We start from the raw sequence: 15249 nt of genomic DNA, 5'->3' as shown, positions 1-15249 counted from the left end.
CATCACCATGGCCATTCTCAATGTGGGGCATGGATGTGATTGGGTTAATAACCCCGAAGGCATCGAATGGGCATCGGTTTATTCTAGTGGCGATTGACTACTTCACTAAATGGGTATAAGCAGCATCCTATGCCAATGTGACCCAAAAGGTGGTATGTAAGTTCATACAAAAAGAAATAATATGCCGCTACGGTCTCCTGGAAAGGATCATCACAGATAATGCTAGTAACCTCAATGGTTCAATGATGAAAGAGGTTTGTGCCAAGTTCAAGATCAAACATCACAATTTAGCACCTTATCGCCCAAAGATGAATGGAGCGGTAGAAGCAGCCAACAAGAACATCAAAAGGATAATTGAAAAGATGACAGATGTATACAAAGATTGGCATGAGAAGTTTGAGTGCTTACGAAATTATGAATTAATTTAAAATTAAGCAATAAATATCAAGTGACACAAATTATGAATTAATAAATATTATAAAAAAATGTGAAGATAAAGATAAGAAAGTAAAAAAGAGTTAAATATAAATATATAAAATAAGATCTTAAGCATTAGGTTTCAATCAAAGATTGCTTACGAAAAAATATAATAATAATAATAATATAAAAATATAAAAAATAAAAATAGTATAATAAAAAATAATAATAAATAAAATTTTTGTTCACTAAAATAACATGGAATCATAAAAGGAAAATATAAGAGCTTAGAATAAAAAATGCAAAGTATAAAAAATAATAATAAGAAATAAAATAGAAAATACAATAATAAAAAATAAAATAAAATGAAAATAACAATTAAATAATAATAAATGACAAAAAAAGAAAAATAATAATAGATAATTGTGTTAGCATAGCATATATATATATATTGTATCATATCATTGCATATAAATATTTTTGTTTTCAAGTTTAAGCCCCGATGATGGGATCTTCCGAAGATCTTGCGAAGGCGAGTATTTCTCGAAAAATTTCCTAGGTGAAAAAGTGTCCTCGGGTCCCACCAGTATGATGGGAGGGCTCGAGAAACATCTTTAATAAAAGGCTTTTGCCCGAATTAAGTTCATTATACACGAAAACATTATTTTTAAAGAAAAACGTACGATGACCCCGATGATGGGAATTATTTGTTGAATTTGCAAAGGCGAGTTTATCGGATAATTCCCTAGGTGAGAGAACACCCCGGATCCCACCAGTATGATGGGCGGATTCGGGAGAACGTTCTCGATAAAAGGTTATTTGTCCAACGTTTTTATCCCACGTCATGCACTTCATCTTACTTCACATTTGCATTCCATTTTAGGTTAAATAAGTGATAAAATAAGAGAATAATAACTAAGGAAATATAGTGAACTTAAAAATTAAAGCCTAATAGGATAATCTAAAAAATGGTATCGTTCATGGAACGGGGCGTCCCGGGAGTGCTAATCCTTCCCCGGACGTAACCGTACTCCCGAGCCTAGATCTAGAAAATCGTAGACCAGTTTAAGGTTCTCTTCGACAAACTCAAAATCAATTTAAGGCCTCGTCGATTAGAATCGAGTCATTAGGTTGCCAATTGCACCTAGTAAAAAACAAAAAGATTGGTGGCGACTCCTAATAATTCCTAAATAGTTTTTAGTGAGTTTTCACATCACGTCAGGCGGTCGGGTTCTCGGACCTGCACGTTACGACACTGAGAAGTGCAATGTATATGACAAATGTGCTTTTTGCAAGTTGAGCAAGCTAACCACTGAATTGTAATCTGCCACGAGAAAACATTTGAATATGCCATCACTTAGGGTGCAATAGTTCCCAAGTTCAATTATTGGAATGCCCCAGCCCTTGTTTCTTTTTAGTTCCCTTTAATCCGATAATCGTCCAGAAAATGAAATCTGCCTTAGACCTGCATAACAAAGGGCACCAAAGAAACATAATGAATAGACATTTGAAAAACAGGTTCAGTTTTTTACGTAAATTACCTATATAGAGTCAAGCAAAAAATCAGAGAATAGAAAACGCCAAGTATTATTCTCCTTTCTGAGTGAGTTTCCATCTTCTGTATCTGCATAAGACTGCTTTTATTTCTTTGTTATTCATCCAACTGCCAGACTACACTATGTAGGCTAGCCCTTCCCACAACCCCAACTCCCTTACTAGTAAAGGTGGGACTCACTTCTAGATGTTTAACAATAACCGAACAACTGTACTAGCTAAACTACCCTCTAAGGCTTTGACATACAGCTTGAAAAGTTTATTCGAACATATTGTGATTAGGTTTCTGCATAGCTACCTAATTGTTCTGTAATTTCACTCGTAAACCATTTCGAAGTTTAAACAAAATATGCTATGAGCACAACAACTTGCAAACTATCTATTTAGCAGTCAGATACTTCATTGGTAAAAGTAATTATAAAATTTGGAAAATTCTCAAATAGATGTTTTGGAACCATATTCTAAATTAATAAGTACAAACTGGCATCTCATGTGCTGGTGGATTTTTAAGGGCAAGGTTTAGGAACTGTTTAGTTTTGGAGAATACCATGTCTAAATTTCACTTGAGATACGTTAAATAAAATAAGGTAATTAATGAAGCTTTTACTTTTATTCCAATTATAAAAATTTGAAGTGTTTGTGATACAAGAGTATGTTATTAGGTTATTATTATTTAGGTCCCGCATTAGAATTATAGAATAAAATAAGAATTTTAGGTTATTTAATAATTATAATAAATTAAGAGTTTTAGTTTATTTAGGAATTGTAATAATCTTATATGAGAAATAAATAAGAAGGCTCTCTTTTTTAAGAATAGTTATATAAAGCCCTATTGGGTTAATTGTTAGATATTCAAATTGAAAATTAATAGAGAATATTTTCTTTAAATAAGCAGTGCTTGTTTTCTCCAGACTCATTTTTCAAAAGAGTAATAAGTTTTAGTATCTTTGGTTTAGCCAACCAAAGAGAGATTTTGACCATTGCTTTTTCAAAAAAGTAAGAGGTTCTAGTATCTTTGGTTTCGCCAATCAAAATGGGATTTTGACCATTATTCGCTTTAGTGGGGTTTCTAACCTTGCCAAGATTGGTGCTCACCTCAATTGGGTTTCTAACTTCGCCAAGATTGGTGTCTTCACAACGCCCTAACATCAGTTTGGTATTAAAGTGGGATGATCATTGCTTGTTGTATGGTTTGGGTTTTTGTCGCTGTTGGGTTTCAACTCTTTTTTTTCGAGTAATTTTTTTTATTCTTTTATAGTTCTATTATCATTTTTTTTCTACATCACTATATCGTCATTAGCACGTCATCACCAAATCATAGCTGCCATAATTGTGGTTCCTTAATTGAGCCAACAAAATGCCACCAAGATGCCAAAATTGTCAAAGAATTGATTATGAGATCGAGATTGAGGAATTACGTTATGAAGTTCAAGAATTACAAGAGCAACTTGTAAGACGTGATGCTACCCAAATCAACAACAGTAGCTCCAATCATGAAAATAGACCTACAATTCAAGCGGCTAGAGTTGGATTGGAGGATCGGTTACTACATGCCCGTGATTTAAATGGTGGAAGAGTCAAGATTGAAGTAGTTGATTTTCATGGAAGTTACATGTGAAGGATTATTTAGATTGGTAAGAGTTAAAACCAATTTATGATGAATATGATGAGGAAATAAAGGATTATACCATCCTTTTCCATCAAAAATCATCTTTTGATGAAAACGTTCTTGTCGACCATGAAGAAGCTCTTGTTGCTTGTTCTAACCTCAACACTGTTATGATACTGAAGATGAAAGTTGGCTTCACCACAACATTTTACATTTAAGGTGCACACCCCTGAGGAAGGTTTGCAATGTCATTATTGATAGTGGAAGTTGTGAGAACGTTGTTACCCTAATCCTTACAAGCTACAATGGTTAAGAAAAGGAAATGAAGTTAAGGTAACGAAACGTTGTTGTGTTCAATTCTCTATTAGAAATAAGTATCAAGATGAAATCTAGTGTAATGTTATCCCAATAGATGTATGCCACCTGTTGTTAGGACGCCAATGGCAATATGATCATTAAGCACGCCATGACGGATATTAAAATACTTATTGTTTCATCAAGGATGGAGTAAAATTATGTTGACTCCACTAAAGCCAAAATATCGCCCAAAGAGATAAAAAGAAGATAAATCACTCATCACCATATCTGGCCTAAACAAAGCTTATTGTGAATCAAGCCTCTTATACCTCTTATTAGTTTGTGAGGAAAATGAAGTATCTTTACCTTATCCAAGGATGTCAAACCCTAAGGGCCTTCATCTACCTAATAGACATGTCTTTTAGGTTAAAATGTTAACCCATGACAAATGGTATTAAAGCCTACCTAATTTGTAATAAATGTGAGACCCCTCATGAAAGATATCAAGGTCGAGATAAGCTTGGACCAAGGTTGGTTCCTCCCCTTTATGGGTGAAAAAGCCAATACAATGAAGGCATTGCATAATTGAATGGGGTAGAATGTCACGTATCCCAGATTAATAAAAGAAGATATGGGTCTTGGGCTTATAAGTAAGGCTTTCCTCCACCTAATAGGCATGTCGTTTAGATTTAAAAATGTAAGTTAGTGACATTAAGTGTCTATAATTTATTAATTATATATTATTAATTTAATTAATTTTCAAGATCAACCAAGATTTGGAAAGCCTAGTCATGATCTAATTTACCCTTCAATCCACTTTAGCTCAACTATTAAGGTCCTAATTCTCATTTTTAATTAAAGAACTCTTTCTTTTTATTCTCTTTTAATGTGAGATTGTATCTCATACTTATTCTTGTTACAAATGTCCAACATTTATATACAATTCACATATTCACATATGAAAAAGATCTCCTTTGATTTAAAGAATTGATACCTCAAAGCAAGCTCAACATGCCAATCTCCAGCAACCTTGTGATTATTTAAAAAGTTGCTTTACTGTATAGTCACAATATTATTTGTCATTTATCCTATTTACTATGTATTACTAGCTATTTTTTTATTTTTTTAATTTTGAATATCTTAGTTTATAATTATATTATCCTTCAATTGATTTTATAATATGAGTTCTCTTCATATTCAAATAAAAGAGTTGAGTTGGTTCCCTTTAAAAGAATCTACATATTTTGGACCGAAGGGAATGGATTGAAAAGGAAGGGAAAGGTAGCATGAGTACCCCTAACCTCTCTTTTCATTTTGAAAACATTTTAAAGAAATGGAAGAATTTGGAAGGGTATATGGTCTTCTCCAAAAACCTCATTTTTGGATGTAAAAAACTTAAATAAGTTTCTTTTAAGTCAAATTTCATAATATTTTTACTAAAAATGATTAAATAAAAACTAAAGTTGAAAATGTTAGAATCTTAAGCTCAAAGGAAAAGTCTTAAGAAAGGGAGGTGGATTGAGTATTTTGAAAATTTCTTTGAAACCCCTTTGACACAGCAGAACTCTTCTACAACACAATGATAGAAACCTTTTATGACCAAGCAATAAGAGTTGTAAAAATCCTTTGGTGAGTGATTAAAAATATTTTGCAAGTGAAAGCCCAAAATAGGAATTTAGGCAAACACAAAAAAGACACAAGATTTATAGAGGTTCAGCCTCAATGTCTATGTCTTCTCTCCTAGCTCACAAAGAAGTTTGTAATTCACTATACCAAATACTTTTCAAGGCACAAGTATAACCCATACAACAATGCTTTTTCCCAAGCTCAAGTGCAACCTTTACAATGCTTTTTCAAGGATCAAGCAAAACTTCTCAACCTTTTCACAAGCTTAGGTATAACCTATCAACACTACCTTTTCAAAGGTTAAGGTATAACCACTCTAAGCAATCAATCATTTCAGATAAATATCCATGAAAATCAGCATATTAACAACTAAAAAAATTCTTAGTGTGGGTTTATCCATACCTTTATCACTTTCATATCAATCCTTGTCTTTTGGACATTACTCATATTTTATGAGAAAAATTATTGAGAATTTCATTTTACATAGCACATTTCTTTCTCAAGACTTGTCCATTCTTTAGCTTGCCTACAAGAAACACTGTCAATTGATTTTTGGTATCTAAATTTCAAATAGTCTTCCCTTAAGAGTTGTAATTCATTTGATTTATTATTGCTAATTGAGATTTCACTTTCATAGTCACCATTTTCAAACTCCTTCTCTTCTTCATACAACCCTTCTAGTTACTCCCATATTTCTTTAGCATCAAAACACAATGAACTTTTGACATATTTCTTCCTCAAGTGCAAGAAAAGAATATGAGCATGGCATTGGCATTGAGTTGAATTATATTCCAATCACTTGAGTACCAGTAGCCCATCTTCTTGTTCAACTTTAAAGGACTATCTCTAATTATTCTCTAAGTCACTTGATCATCGTCTTGAAGAAATTGTCTCATTTCATTCTTCCAATGAAGGTAGTCTTCCCCATTGAGTAAAATAAGTTCTAAGACTGATTTTTCATGACTTAAAGTTGTTGTAGTGGAGCTCATGATAAAAAGAAGACTGTCATCATTTTCTCCACATATCTTCACACTCACCATTTACTTTTTGTGGCTAAAGCATTCACCTTTAAAGTATTGTGATCCTTCTTTTTGTTAACAACTTTCTTCATTTTTGGAATCAATAAGAAGCATGAGACAAAAATTTGCAACTTCTTCATCATCTTCATTTTGGGACTCATCCTCATCACTCCAAGTTGTTATCATTGCTTTCTTCCTTGAGTTGTTTTCTTAAAGATTGGACACTCGTATTTTGTGTATCCCGACCTCTTACACTCATAGCAAATAATTTCCTCCTTGCTTGGTTTTTCAATCGATGACTCCTCCCTTAGTGTTCTTCTAAAACTCCTTCTTTCTTGACCGTCTTGCTTGTTTTTCAAGAATTTGTTGAACCTTCTAGTCAACAAGGCAATCTCAACCTCATTTTCTTCTTCTTCATTATCAATATTCTTCTTGTCATTTTCAAAGGTTGTTTTAAGAGCAATACCTTTTATCTTTTCTTTCTCCTTCAATTCTTTCTCTCTTTCACTTTCAAGCTTGAGAGAGAACTCATAGGTAAGAAATAAGCCAATAAGTTCATCTAAACCCAAAGTGTTCAAATTTCTAGCCTTTTTAATTGCCGTCACGTTAGGCGTCCATTCTTTGGGCAAGCTATACAACACTTTCTTCACTAATTGCGAGTTTGGAAAATGTTTTCCAAGAAGTTTTAACCCAAATAGAATATTTGTGAACCTATTGTACATTTGGATAATTGTTTCTCCTTCCTTCATCCTAAATAACTTTTAGTCATGAGTGAGTAATCCTATCTTAGACTCTTTGACTTGAGTTGTGCCTTTATGTAATGTTTCTAATGTATCCCAAATTTCTTTTGCATTGTCACACATGGACACCCTATTAAACTCTTCAGGTCTTAATGCACAATATAAAGTATTTACAGCTTTTGCATTAAGTTGCACAAGCTTTCCATCTTTATCATCCCAATCCTTTCTAAGTTTCAAAATTAACCTATCATCTATAGTCTTAGTGGGGACATCAAGACATTCTAAACTAACAGTCCCAACATCAATGTCATGTGCTTGATAAAACATTTCCATCCTACTCTTTCAATAAAGATAATTTTCACCATTAAATAAAAGAGGTCTTACCGTAGATTATCTCTCACCTAAGAGAATAGTTGTAGGAATTGTTGCCGTGGCCTTTGAGCTTTCAAGGGATCTTTACTCAAGGTCTTTAAACCTACAGATTAAGACCAAAGCTCTTATACCAATTGCTAGAATGTGAAACTTAAAGGAAAAGTCTCAAGAGGGGGGTGAATTGAGTATTTTAAAAATTTCTTTGAAACCCCCTTAACACGGCAAAACTCTTTTGCAACATAATGATAAAAACCTTTTAAGACCAACCAATAAGAGTTGTAAAAATCCTTTGGTGAGTGATTAAATTATTTTGCAAGCGAAAGCACAAAATAGGAAATTAAGCAAACGCAAAGGAGACACAAGATTTATAAAGTTTCAGCCTAGATGCCTACGTCTTTTCCCTTAGCTCACCAAAGAGTTTATAATCCACTATACCAAATACATTTTCAAGGCTCAAGTATACTTATACAACAATGCCTTTTCCCGGGCTTAAGCACAACCCTTATAATGTTTTTTTAAGAATCAAGCAAAACCTCTCTATATTTTCACAGGCTTAGGTATAACCTATTAACATTACCTTTTCAAGGATTAAGATATAACCACTCTAAGCACTCTACCTTTTAAAGGGTAAGGTATAACATTTATAAGGATTACAAGGATGAAAGTTTAGCTCAAGATTTGCCTTTAAATAAGTTGAATACAATCAATGAATACAAAAGAAGATTTGAAGGCTTGATGAATTAGTATAAGAATTTTCAACTCAATCAACTAGGAAAAGATGCATTTGGCTTGAATAGGGAGAATCAGGGCTTTTTTTCTTTGAAGATTCACTATTTCTTTTGATTTCTTCTGTAGGTGCTCTCTCTCTCCACAAATGAGTTCCAGCTTTCTATTTATAATAAAAGACTTTGTTCTAGTTGTTTGGCTCTTGGAATTCAAAATTATGGCCATTATCTCTGTCCTTTTCTAGCTTGTCTGATACCTGCGATATGAGTCTCAATACTTTGATTTCAAATTTCTATTGATGGCTCGATACTTCAGATACTTGTCTCAATACCTGTTCTTGGCTTAGTCTCGATACTTCATTGGCTTAGTCTCGATACATAACAGCTTGCTCTCTAGAAAATCATATTTGGAGATGTAGTCTTAACACTCTTTTAAGCTGGTCTCGATACTTGTGCACTTGACCTTTGAAATTTTGAATCTCTGGAGATACGGTCTCAATACTATGTCATTCTAGTCTCGATACCGTGTTATTCTTGTCTCAATACTTTGACACATCCTCTTTGGAATTTTATCTCTAAAAGTGAAGTTTCGATACTTGAAAGCTCGAGTCTCAATACATTTGGACTTCGTCTCTAAAATTTGAATGTTGAAAGCAGAGTTTTGATACTTGAAGTTTGAGTCTTGATACACTTGGACTTACTCTCTGGAATTTTACTCTTCTAAGGAAATATCTCAATTCATTTAGTCCTGATCTCAATACTTCAAGACATGCTTTCTAGAATTTTGTCTTTTATTGCATGAAGTCTCGATACTATCTAGAGTTGTCTCGATACACTTTCATACTTAAGATGTTTACAAAGGCATTCAAAGCAAACAGTCTCCATACCCTCAGTCGAGGTCTCGATACCCTCAATTGAGGTCTCGATACTTCAAATTAGTTTAAGCCTCTTTAGATACAATTAAGCTTTGAGAATTTAACCTACTTTTCAAGCAAAGTCATAGGGTTTTTTGCAAAGTCCTAATGTAAAACTGATATTTTGATCATTAGTTTTTGTCACATTAAAATAAAGATCAATCATAAAGCTTACAGAAATCTAAATCAATGTATTAATAGGGTTAAATGATTAGATAATAAAGTTGAGGTATTTTCCAAGTATCAAATTGGTACGAGATAGAAGAGTAGTAAGAGAAAACAAAAAGTGAATATAAAAGACATAGTAAAATAGCCTTTTTATGGAACCTAGTTTTTGTATATATAAAGGTATTGAAAATTATCATTTTGTCCATGGTTAAAGTTACCTATACATAAAATTTGATACATAACCTATAAAATGCTATCATATATAAAAACATATGAATAAATAAAAAATTGATATAATGTTTGAAAAAATCTCTAAATTATTTAAAAATATTCAAATAAGTTTTTATTATTTTATTACATTTAATTAAAATTCTATACTTTTATTTTAAGTTAAATAAGTTCTTAAAGCTAAGGATTGACTAAAATATCACTTATCATTTTATACTTACATGATATTCACATTAGAAGTGAAAAATGCACATTGTCTTGTTATCATGCTACACTAACATGCTACATCATCATTCACTATAACATGTCAACATGGTGTGTGAATATAAAATGACAAGTGGTATTTTGACTAATGACAATTAATCAAATATTAATTAAAAGAACCTATTTAGTTTAAAATAAAATTATAAACATTTTATTTGACGTAATAAAAGAATAAAGATTTATTTAAATTTTTTTAAATAATTCAAGAGTTTAATTAAAGTATTATTCCTAAAAAATTACATCTATTTAAAGTTACTTAGACTATATTCGATCAAAGTGAAAATTTCAACTTTTCTAGGATTTTTTTTCATTAAAAAAATCCCTAATCATAATACATGAATGAAAGGACTTTGGTGGACATTGGGTCGAGGCTCGAGGGGCTGATGCGGATGCGGAAGAAGATAAAACGTACGAGCCCAGAAATGAAACTCATTACACTTCCTCTTTTCCAACACACCACCAAATCTTCTGCCCAAATTCCATCTTCAATGAAGACCAACCATTCATTTAACGATACTAATATGCTCTCGTTTCTCTCTTCCATCCAATTCCAAGCTCTCTTCCTCTCTCTCATATCTCCAATAACCCTTTCATTTCTGAAGCTCACCAAAAGGCATTAACTTCGACGCTCTTCTTTCCTTCCCAGAAAACAATGGAGGGCACTATCTTTCCCAACAAACCTGTTTATCCAGTCCCAACAAAGAGACAAACTCAGTCAAACAAGCCTTTACAATTCAGCTCATCAACACTTCCTCTTCCTCCTCAATCTCAATCTCCCCCTTCACTCCCTCTAGACTCTCTTCTCCAGCACCTTCTCCACCTTTCTTCACCACCCAACACTATCCATAAACCAAAAACTATCAATCCTCCTAAAACCAACAATTCCCATTTCCCTTCTCTTCATATTTCTTCAGATTCTACTCAAAAACTTCAGCAACAAGTCCATCCCAAGAAACCCACTTCAGCTTCTCTTCTTCAGTTTGATAACAGTAAAGAGGAAAGTCAATCAAGAGATGGTTCCCTTGAATTTTTGTCAAGAAAGGGTATGCTTATGCTTAATTCCATCAAGGAACAGCCTTTGAATAGTTTGAATGATTTCTTTAATTCTGTTAAGTTTGAGCTGCTTCAATTTGATATGTTTAGTTTATTGAAAGCTCTAGACCTTTCTGGGGATTGGGAAAGAGCTCTCTTGTTGTTTCAATGGGTAGTTTCGGACATAGGGTCTGATAATTTTAAATTAGACAATCAAGTTGTTGAACTAATGGTCAGAGTTCTGGGGAGAGAATCGCAGCATGGAATTGCATTAAAACTGTTCGATTTGATTCCCATAGAGGAATGTTCCCTTGATGTTCGAGCGCACACAACCATTCTTCATGCTTATTCCCGCACTGGTAAGTACAAACGAGCAATCTCCATGTTTGAGAAAATGAAGGCGACAGGCCTTTCTCCTACTTTAGTTACTTATAATGTCATGCTTGATGTTTATGGGAAGATGGGTCGGTCTTGGAATAAAATTTTACAAATTTTGGATGAGATGAGAAGCAAAGGACTTGAGTTTGATGAGTTTACTTGTAGTACTGTGATATCAGCTTGTGGGCGAGAAGGATTATTGAATGAAGCAAAAGAATTCTTTACTGGATTGAAGTCTCAGGGCTATGTACCTGGGACGGTCACCTATAATTCTTTACTACAAGTGTTTGGAAAGGCAGGGGTTTACACCGAGGCTTTGAGCATTTTGAAAGAAATGGAGGATAACCACTGCCCAGCTGACTCTGTGACTTACAATGAACTTGTAGCTGCTTATGTGAGAGCAGGGTTTTATGAGGAAGGGGCTGCAGTTATTGAAACAATGACAAAGAAAGGTGTAATGCCAAATGCTGTTACATACACAACTGTTATCAATGCCTATGGTAAAGCTGGAAAGGAAGACGAGGCATTGAAATTGTTCCATAGGATGAAAGAGTCGGGTTGTGTACCTAATGTGTGTACTTATAATGCTGTGCTTGGAATGTTAGGAAAGAAGTCACGCTCTGAGGAGATGATAAAAATACTCTGTGACATGAAAGTGAGCGGATGTTCCCCCAACCGTATTACATGGAACACAATGCTTGCCATGTGTGGTAATAAGGGCATGCACAAGTTTGTCAACCAAGTCTTTAGGGAAATGAAGAGCTGTGGTTTTGAGCCTGATAGAGACACATTCAACACTTTGATCAGTGCCTATGGCCGGTGTGGGTCAGAAATTGATGCTACAAAAATGTACAAGGAGATGATAAGAGTAGGGTTCACACCATGTGTTACAACTTACAATGCTCTTCTTAATGCTCTAGCTAGAAGAGGGGATTGGAAAGCAGCAGAATCAGTCATTCTAGACATGAAAAATAAGGGTTTCAGGCCTAGTGAAACTTCATATTCTTTGATGCTTCAATGCTATGCCAAGGGAGGGAATGTGAAAGGGATAGAGAAGATTGAGAAAGACATTTATGATGGTCATATCTATCCTAGCTGGATGCTGTTGAGAACGCTTGTTCTGGCAAACTTCAGATGTAGAGCACTGAAGGGTATGGAGAGAGCATTTCAGGAATTGCGAAAGAATGGATACAAACCTGATTTGGTTTTGTTTAATTCGATGCTCTCAATATTTTCCAAGAATAACATGTACGATAGGGCCCATGAAATGCTTCACTTAATTCGTGAAAGTGGGCTGACGCCTGATCTTGTCACCTATAACAGCTTGATGGACATGTATGCCAGAGCGGGAGAGTGTTGGAGAGCTGAAGAAATCCTCATAGGATTACGGAAGTCTGGTGAAAAACCAGATATTGTGTCGTACAACACTGTCATTAAAGGATTTTGCAGGAAAGGCCTAATGCAGGAGGCCATAAGAATTTTCTCTGAAATGACAACTAGAGGGATTCGACCATGTATTTTTACTTATAATACTTTTGTGGCAGGGTATGCTTCACAGGGAATGTTCACAGAAATAGATGATGTTATTGGCTACATGATTCAGCACAACTGCAAACCCAATGAACTTACCTACAAGATTGTGGTGGATGGTTATTGTAAAGCAAGAAGATACAAAGAAGCCATGGACTTTGTGTCAAAAATTAAGGAGATAGATGATTCTTTTGATGAGCAGTCTATAGACCGGCTGGCTTTTCGTGTTCGAGAGAATCTGGATTCATAAAAATTCACAAAGTATTCCCTTTACATTTTAGTTTTTGCTTATTTCTTAAGGATGTCTTTTGACACAATAGGAAACCAGCTCACTGGCATATTCATATTTCTCAGGAAAATCACTGCATCCTGATCAGATATATAGTTTGATTGGATTAGTGCACATTCTCTGGACGGTCTACCACTTCAAATTTATATGAATCACAAGAGTAGTTTGTTGTCTGAACTTCTACTTGTAGATGCTTTCAAGAAGAAATAAGCAAATGGCGAGAATGAAATTTATGCTATTGCTGCAACAGAGAATCCGACTCTGTAATTGAACTTCCTTCACATTGGCTTGAGGGGACATGCTAACGAGTCTGTGTGGCTATGAGCAACCACTTTTGATATATGTGTAGGAACTAGAGGCAGTGGATAAATGAAGTGAAGGTGAGATCTTAGATTGCAAGATGTATCAGCCTTTTTGACATGTCTACTGTTAGTTATTCTTTTACTATTGAATTTCATCAATCATCTGTCTAATCCCTTGTCACTCTCTGAACTGGAAAAAAATATCTAACATGGTAAAGAATTTGAACATTTGGCCGCAGCTGCTGCCAGACAGGAAACATTGCTTGAGTTAAACCTTTGTCTGTCTGCTTATACAAAAAGGAGGGAAATGGGGTACAGTGTACAGAGATTATCGGGGGTTTTACTTTCTGTTTTTTGGGACAAGTAAATTGGACCCTGTCTCAAATTGGGCCTGTCATGTTAATCTTTGCGGTATGTTTCCAATATTATGGGATGTCTGAACGGACATTCATTCCAGTAATGGTCAACAGTCTGCATCTTAATTTTGGAATTAGGCTTTGACGCCCTCTGCTGTATTTTCTTAAATGGCATTAACCTCCAATTTCATTAAACTCTGGAGTCATACTAATATCTATACATTTTTTGAGACAATAAAAATATCTTATTAATTATTGAATCAGAATTGAATCCATAGCCAAGGTACTGAAGTTTTTTTACCTGGATGGTAAAACTAAATTGTGGTTTTTGTTATTTATTTTTTATTGTTGCGTAGAAGTAAAATAATTTGTTCTGTTGGCTAGAAAATGTTACAATTTTAATTCTTAATTATTCAAAAATTATTTATTTTTATCAAATACCAATAAAAAAGTAATGACAAAACAGAGGTTTTTTTATATATGTTTCTTGTATTTTCCTTTTAATTAAACAATAAACCTTAATTTTTATTTATTATAATATTTTTTAAAAAAATTAAACTATTTAAAAAAATTTAAATAAATTATTATTTTTGTTATGAAATATAACTTGAAAGAACAAGTATAAGAGATATAGGAACATCAATTCTAATAGGAGCTTTTGTAGCTAGTATATGAGATTTAGTTATTCTCTTTAAGTTAGTAAATATGTTTGGTAACTAATTTGCTATATTTTGTAAATGAATTATCTTTTGAACTTCAAGTTCACATCGATTTGTGCAAAGATCAAAACTATTTGATGATAATACATTGTAAAAAATTTATTTTTCCAGCTACTTATTTTCTCACCCCTAATGTTGAAAAAACTATTTCATCAAAATGATAGTCAACAAACCTTATCGTCAATAAATTTCTTATTAATAGTTTTAGATATTTAATTATAGATAGAGATATGTATTCAACATATATTCCTAACCTTCTTTGATGGCGCATCTTTATACGTTGTGGTAGAGCAATTGGAATAAACATCCAAAAATTCTTAGATGAGAAATATTTAATTTCTAACCATAAACTAATTTTATAAGGGAGAATCTATGATAACTCATTAGCTTGATGCGCTGCATGCAAAATGACATGCTCCCAAGTATAAATGGGGGGTTTAGTTTTTATAAGCAATGGCCTTACAATCAGTTGAAAGTGTTTAATAAAGGATTCAGCTAGATCGTTTTATATATAAACATAAGCAACAAGCTGCTCAACAGTTATTCCAACTAAGCAATATTCATTAAAGACTTGAGAAGTAAATTCACTAATATTGCCAAGACGAATAATCTTGATTGCATAATTAAGAAAATATGCTCGCAAACAAATGACTTGGGCAAGAAATCTTACAAATGCCAAATTGCAAGTTAATAATAAGCACATAAGTGAC

General features: G+C 33.5%; 1 protein-coding gene across 1 annotated transcript; it reads left to right on the top strand.

Annotated features, from left to right (window-relative positions):
• Positions 1-10369: 10369 nt before the first annotated feature.
• On the top strand, positions 10370-13924 carry LOC18589279 (Tetratricopeptide repeat (TPR)-like superfamily protein). The gene is made up of 2 exons (XM_007014169.3): positions 10370-13134; positions 13228-13924. The coding sequence occupies exon 1, from the start codon at positions 10586-10588 to the stop codon at positions 13121-13123; it is 2538 nt and encodes an 845-aa protein (XP_007014231.3). The 5' UTR covers positions 10370-10585; the 3' UTR covers positions 13124-13134; positions 13228-13924.
• The last annotated feature ends 1325 nt before the right edge of the window (positions 13925-15249 follow it).

Source organism: Theobroma cacao, chromosome 9 (genome assembly GCF_053813885.1).
Source record: "Theobroma cacao isolate CCN51 chromosome 9, ASM5381388v1, whole genome shotgun sequence".
In the NCBI taxonomy this organism is placed as follows: Eukaryota; Viridiplantae; Streptophyta; class Magnoliopsida; order Malvales; family Malvaceae; genus Theobroma; species Theobroma cacao.
This window is presented reverse-complemented; position numbering and strand designations above follow the sequence as displayed.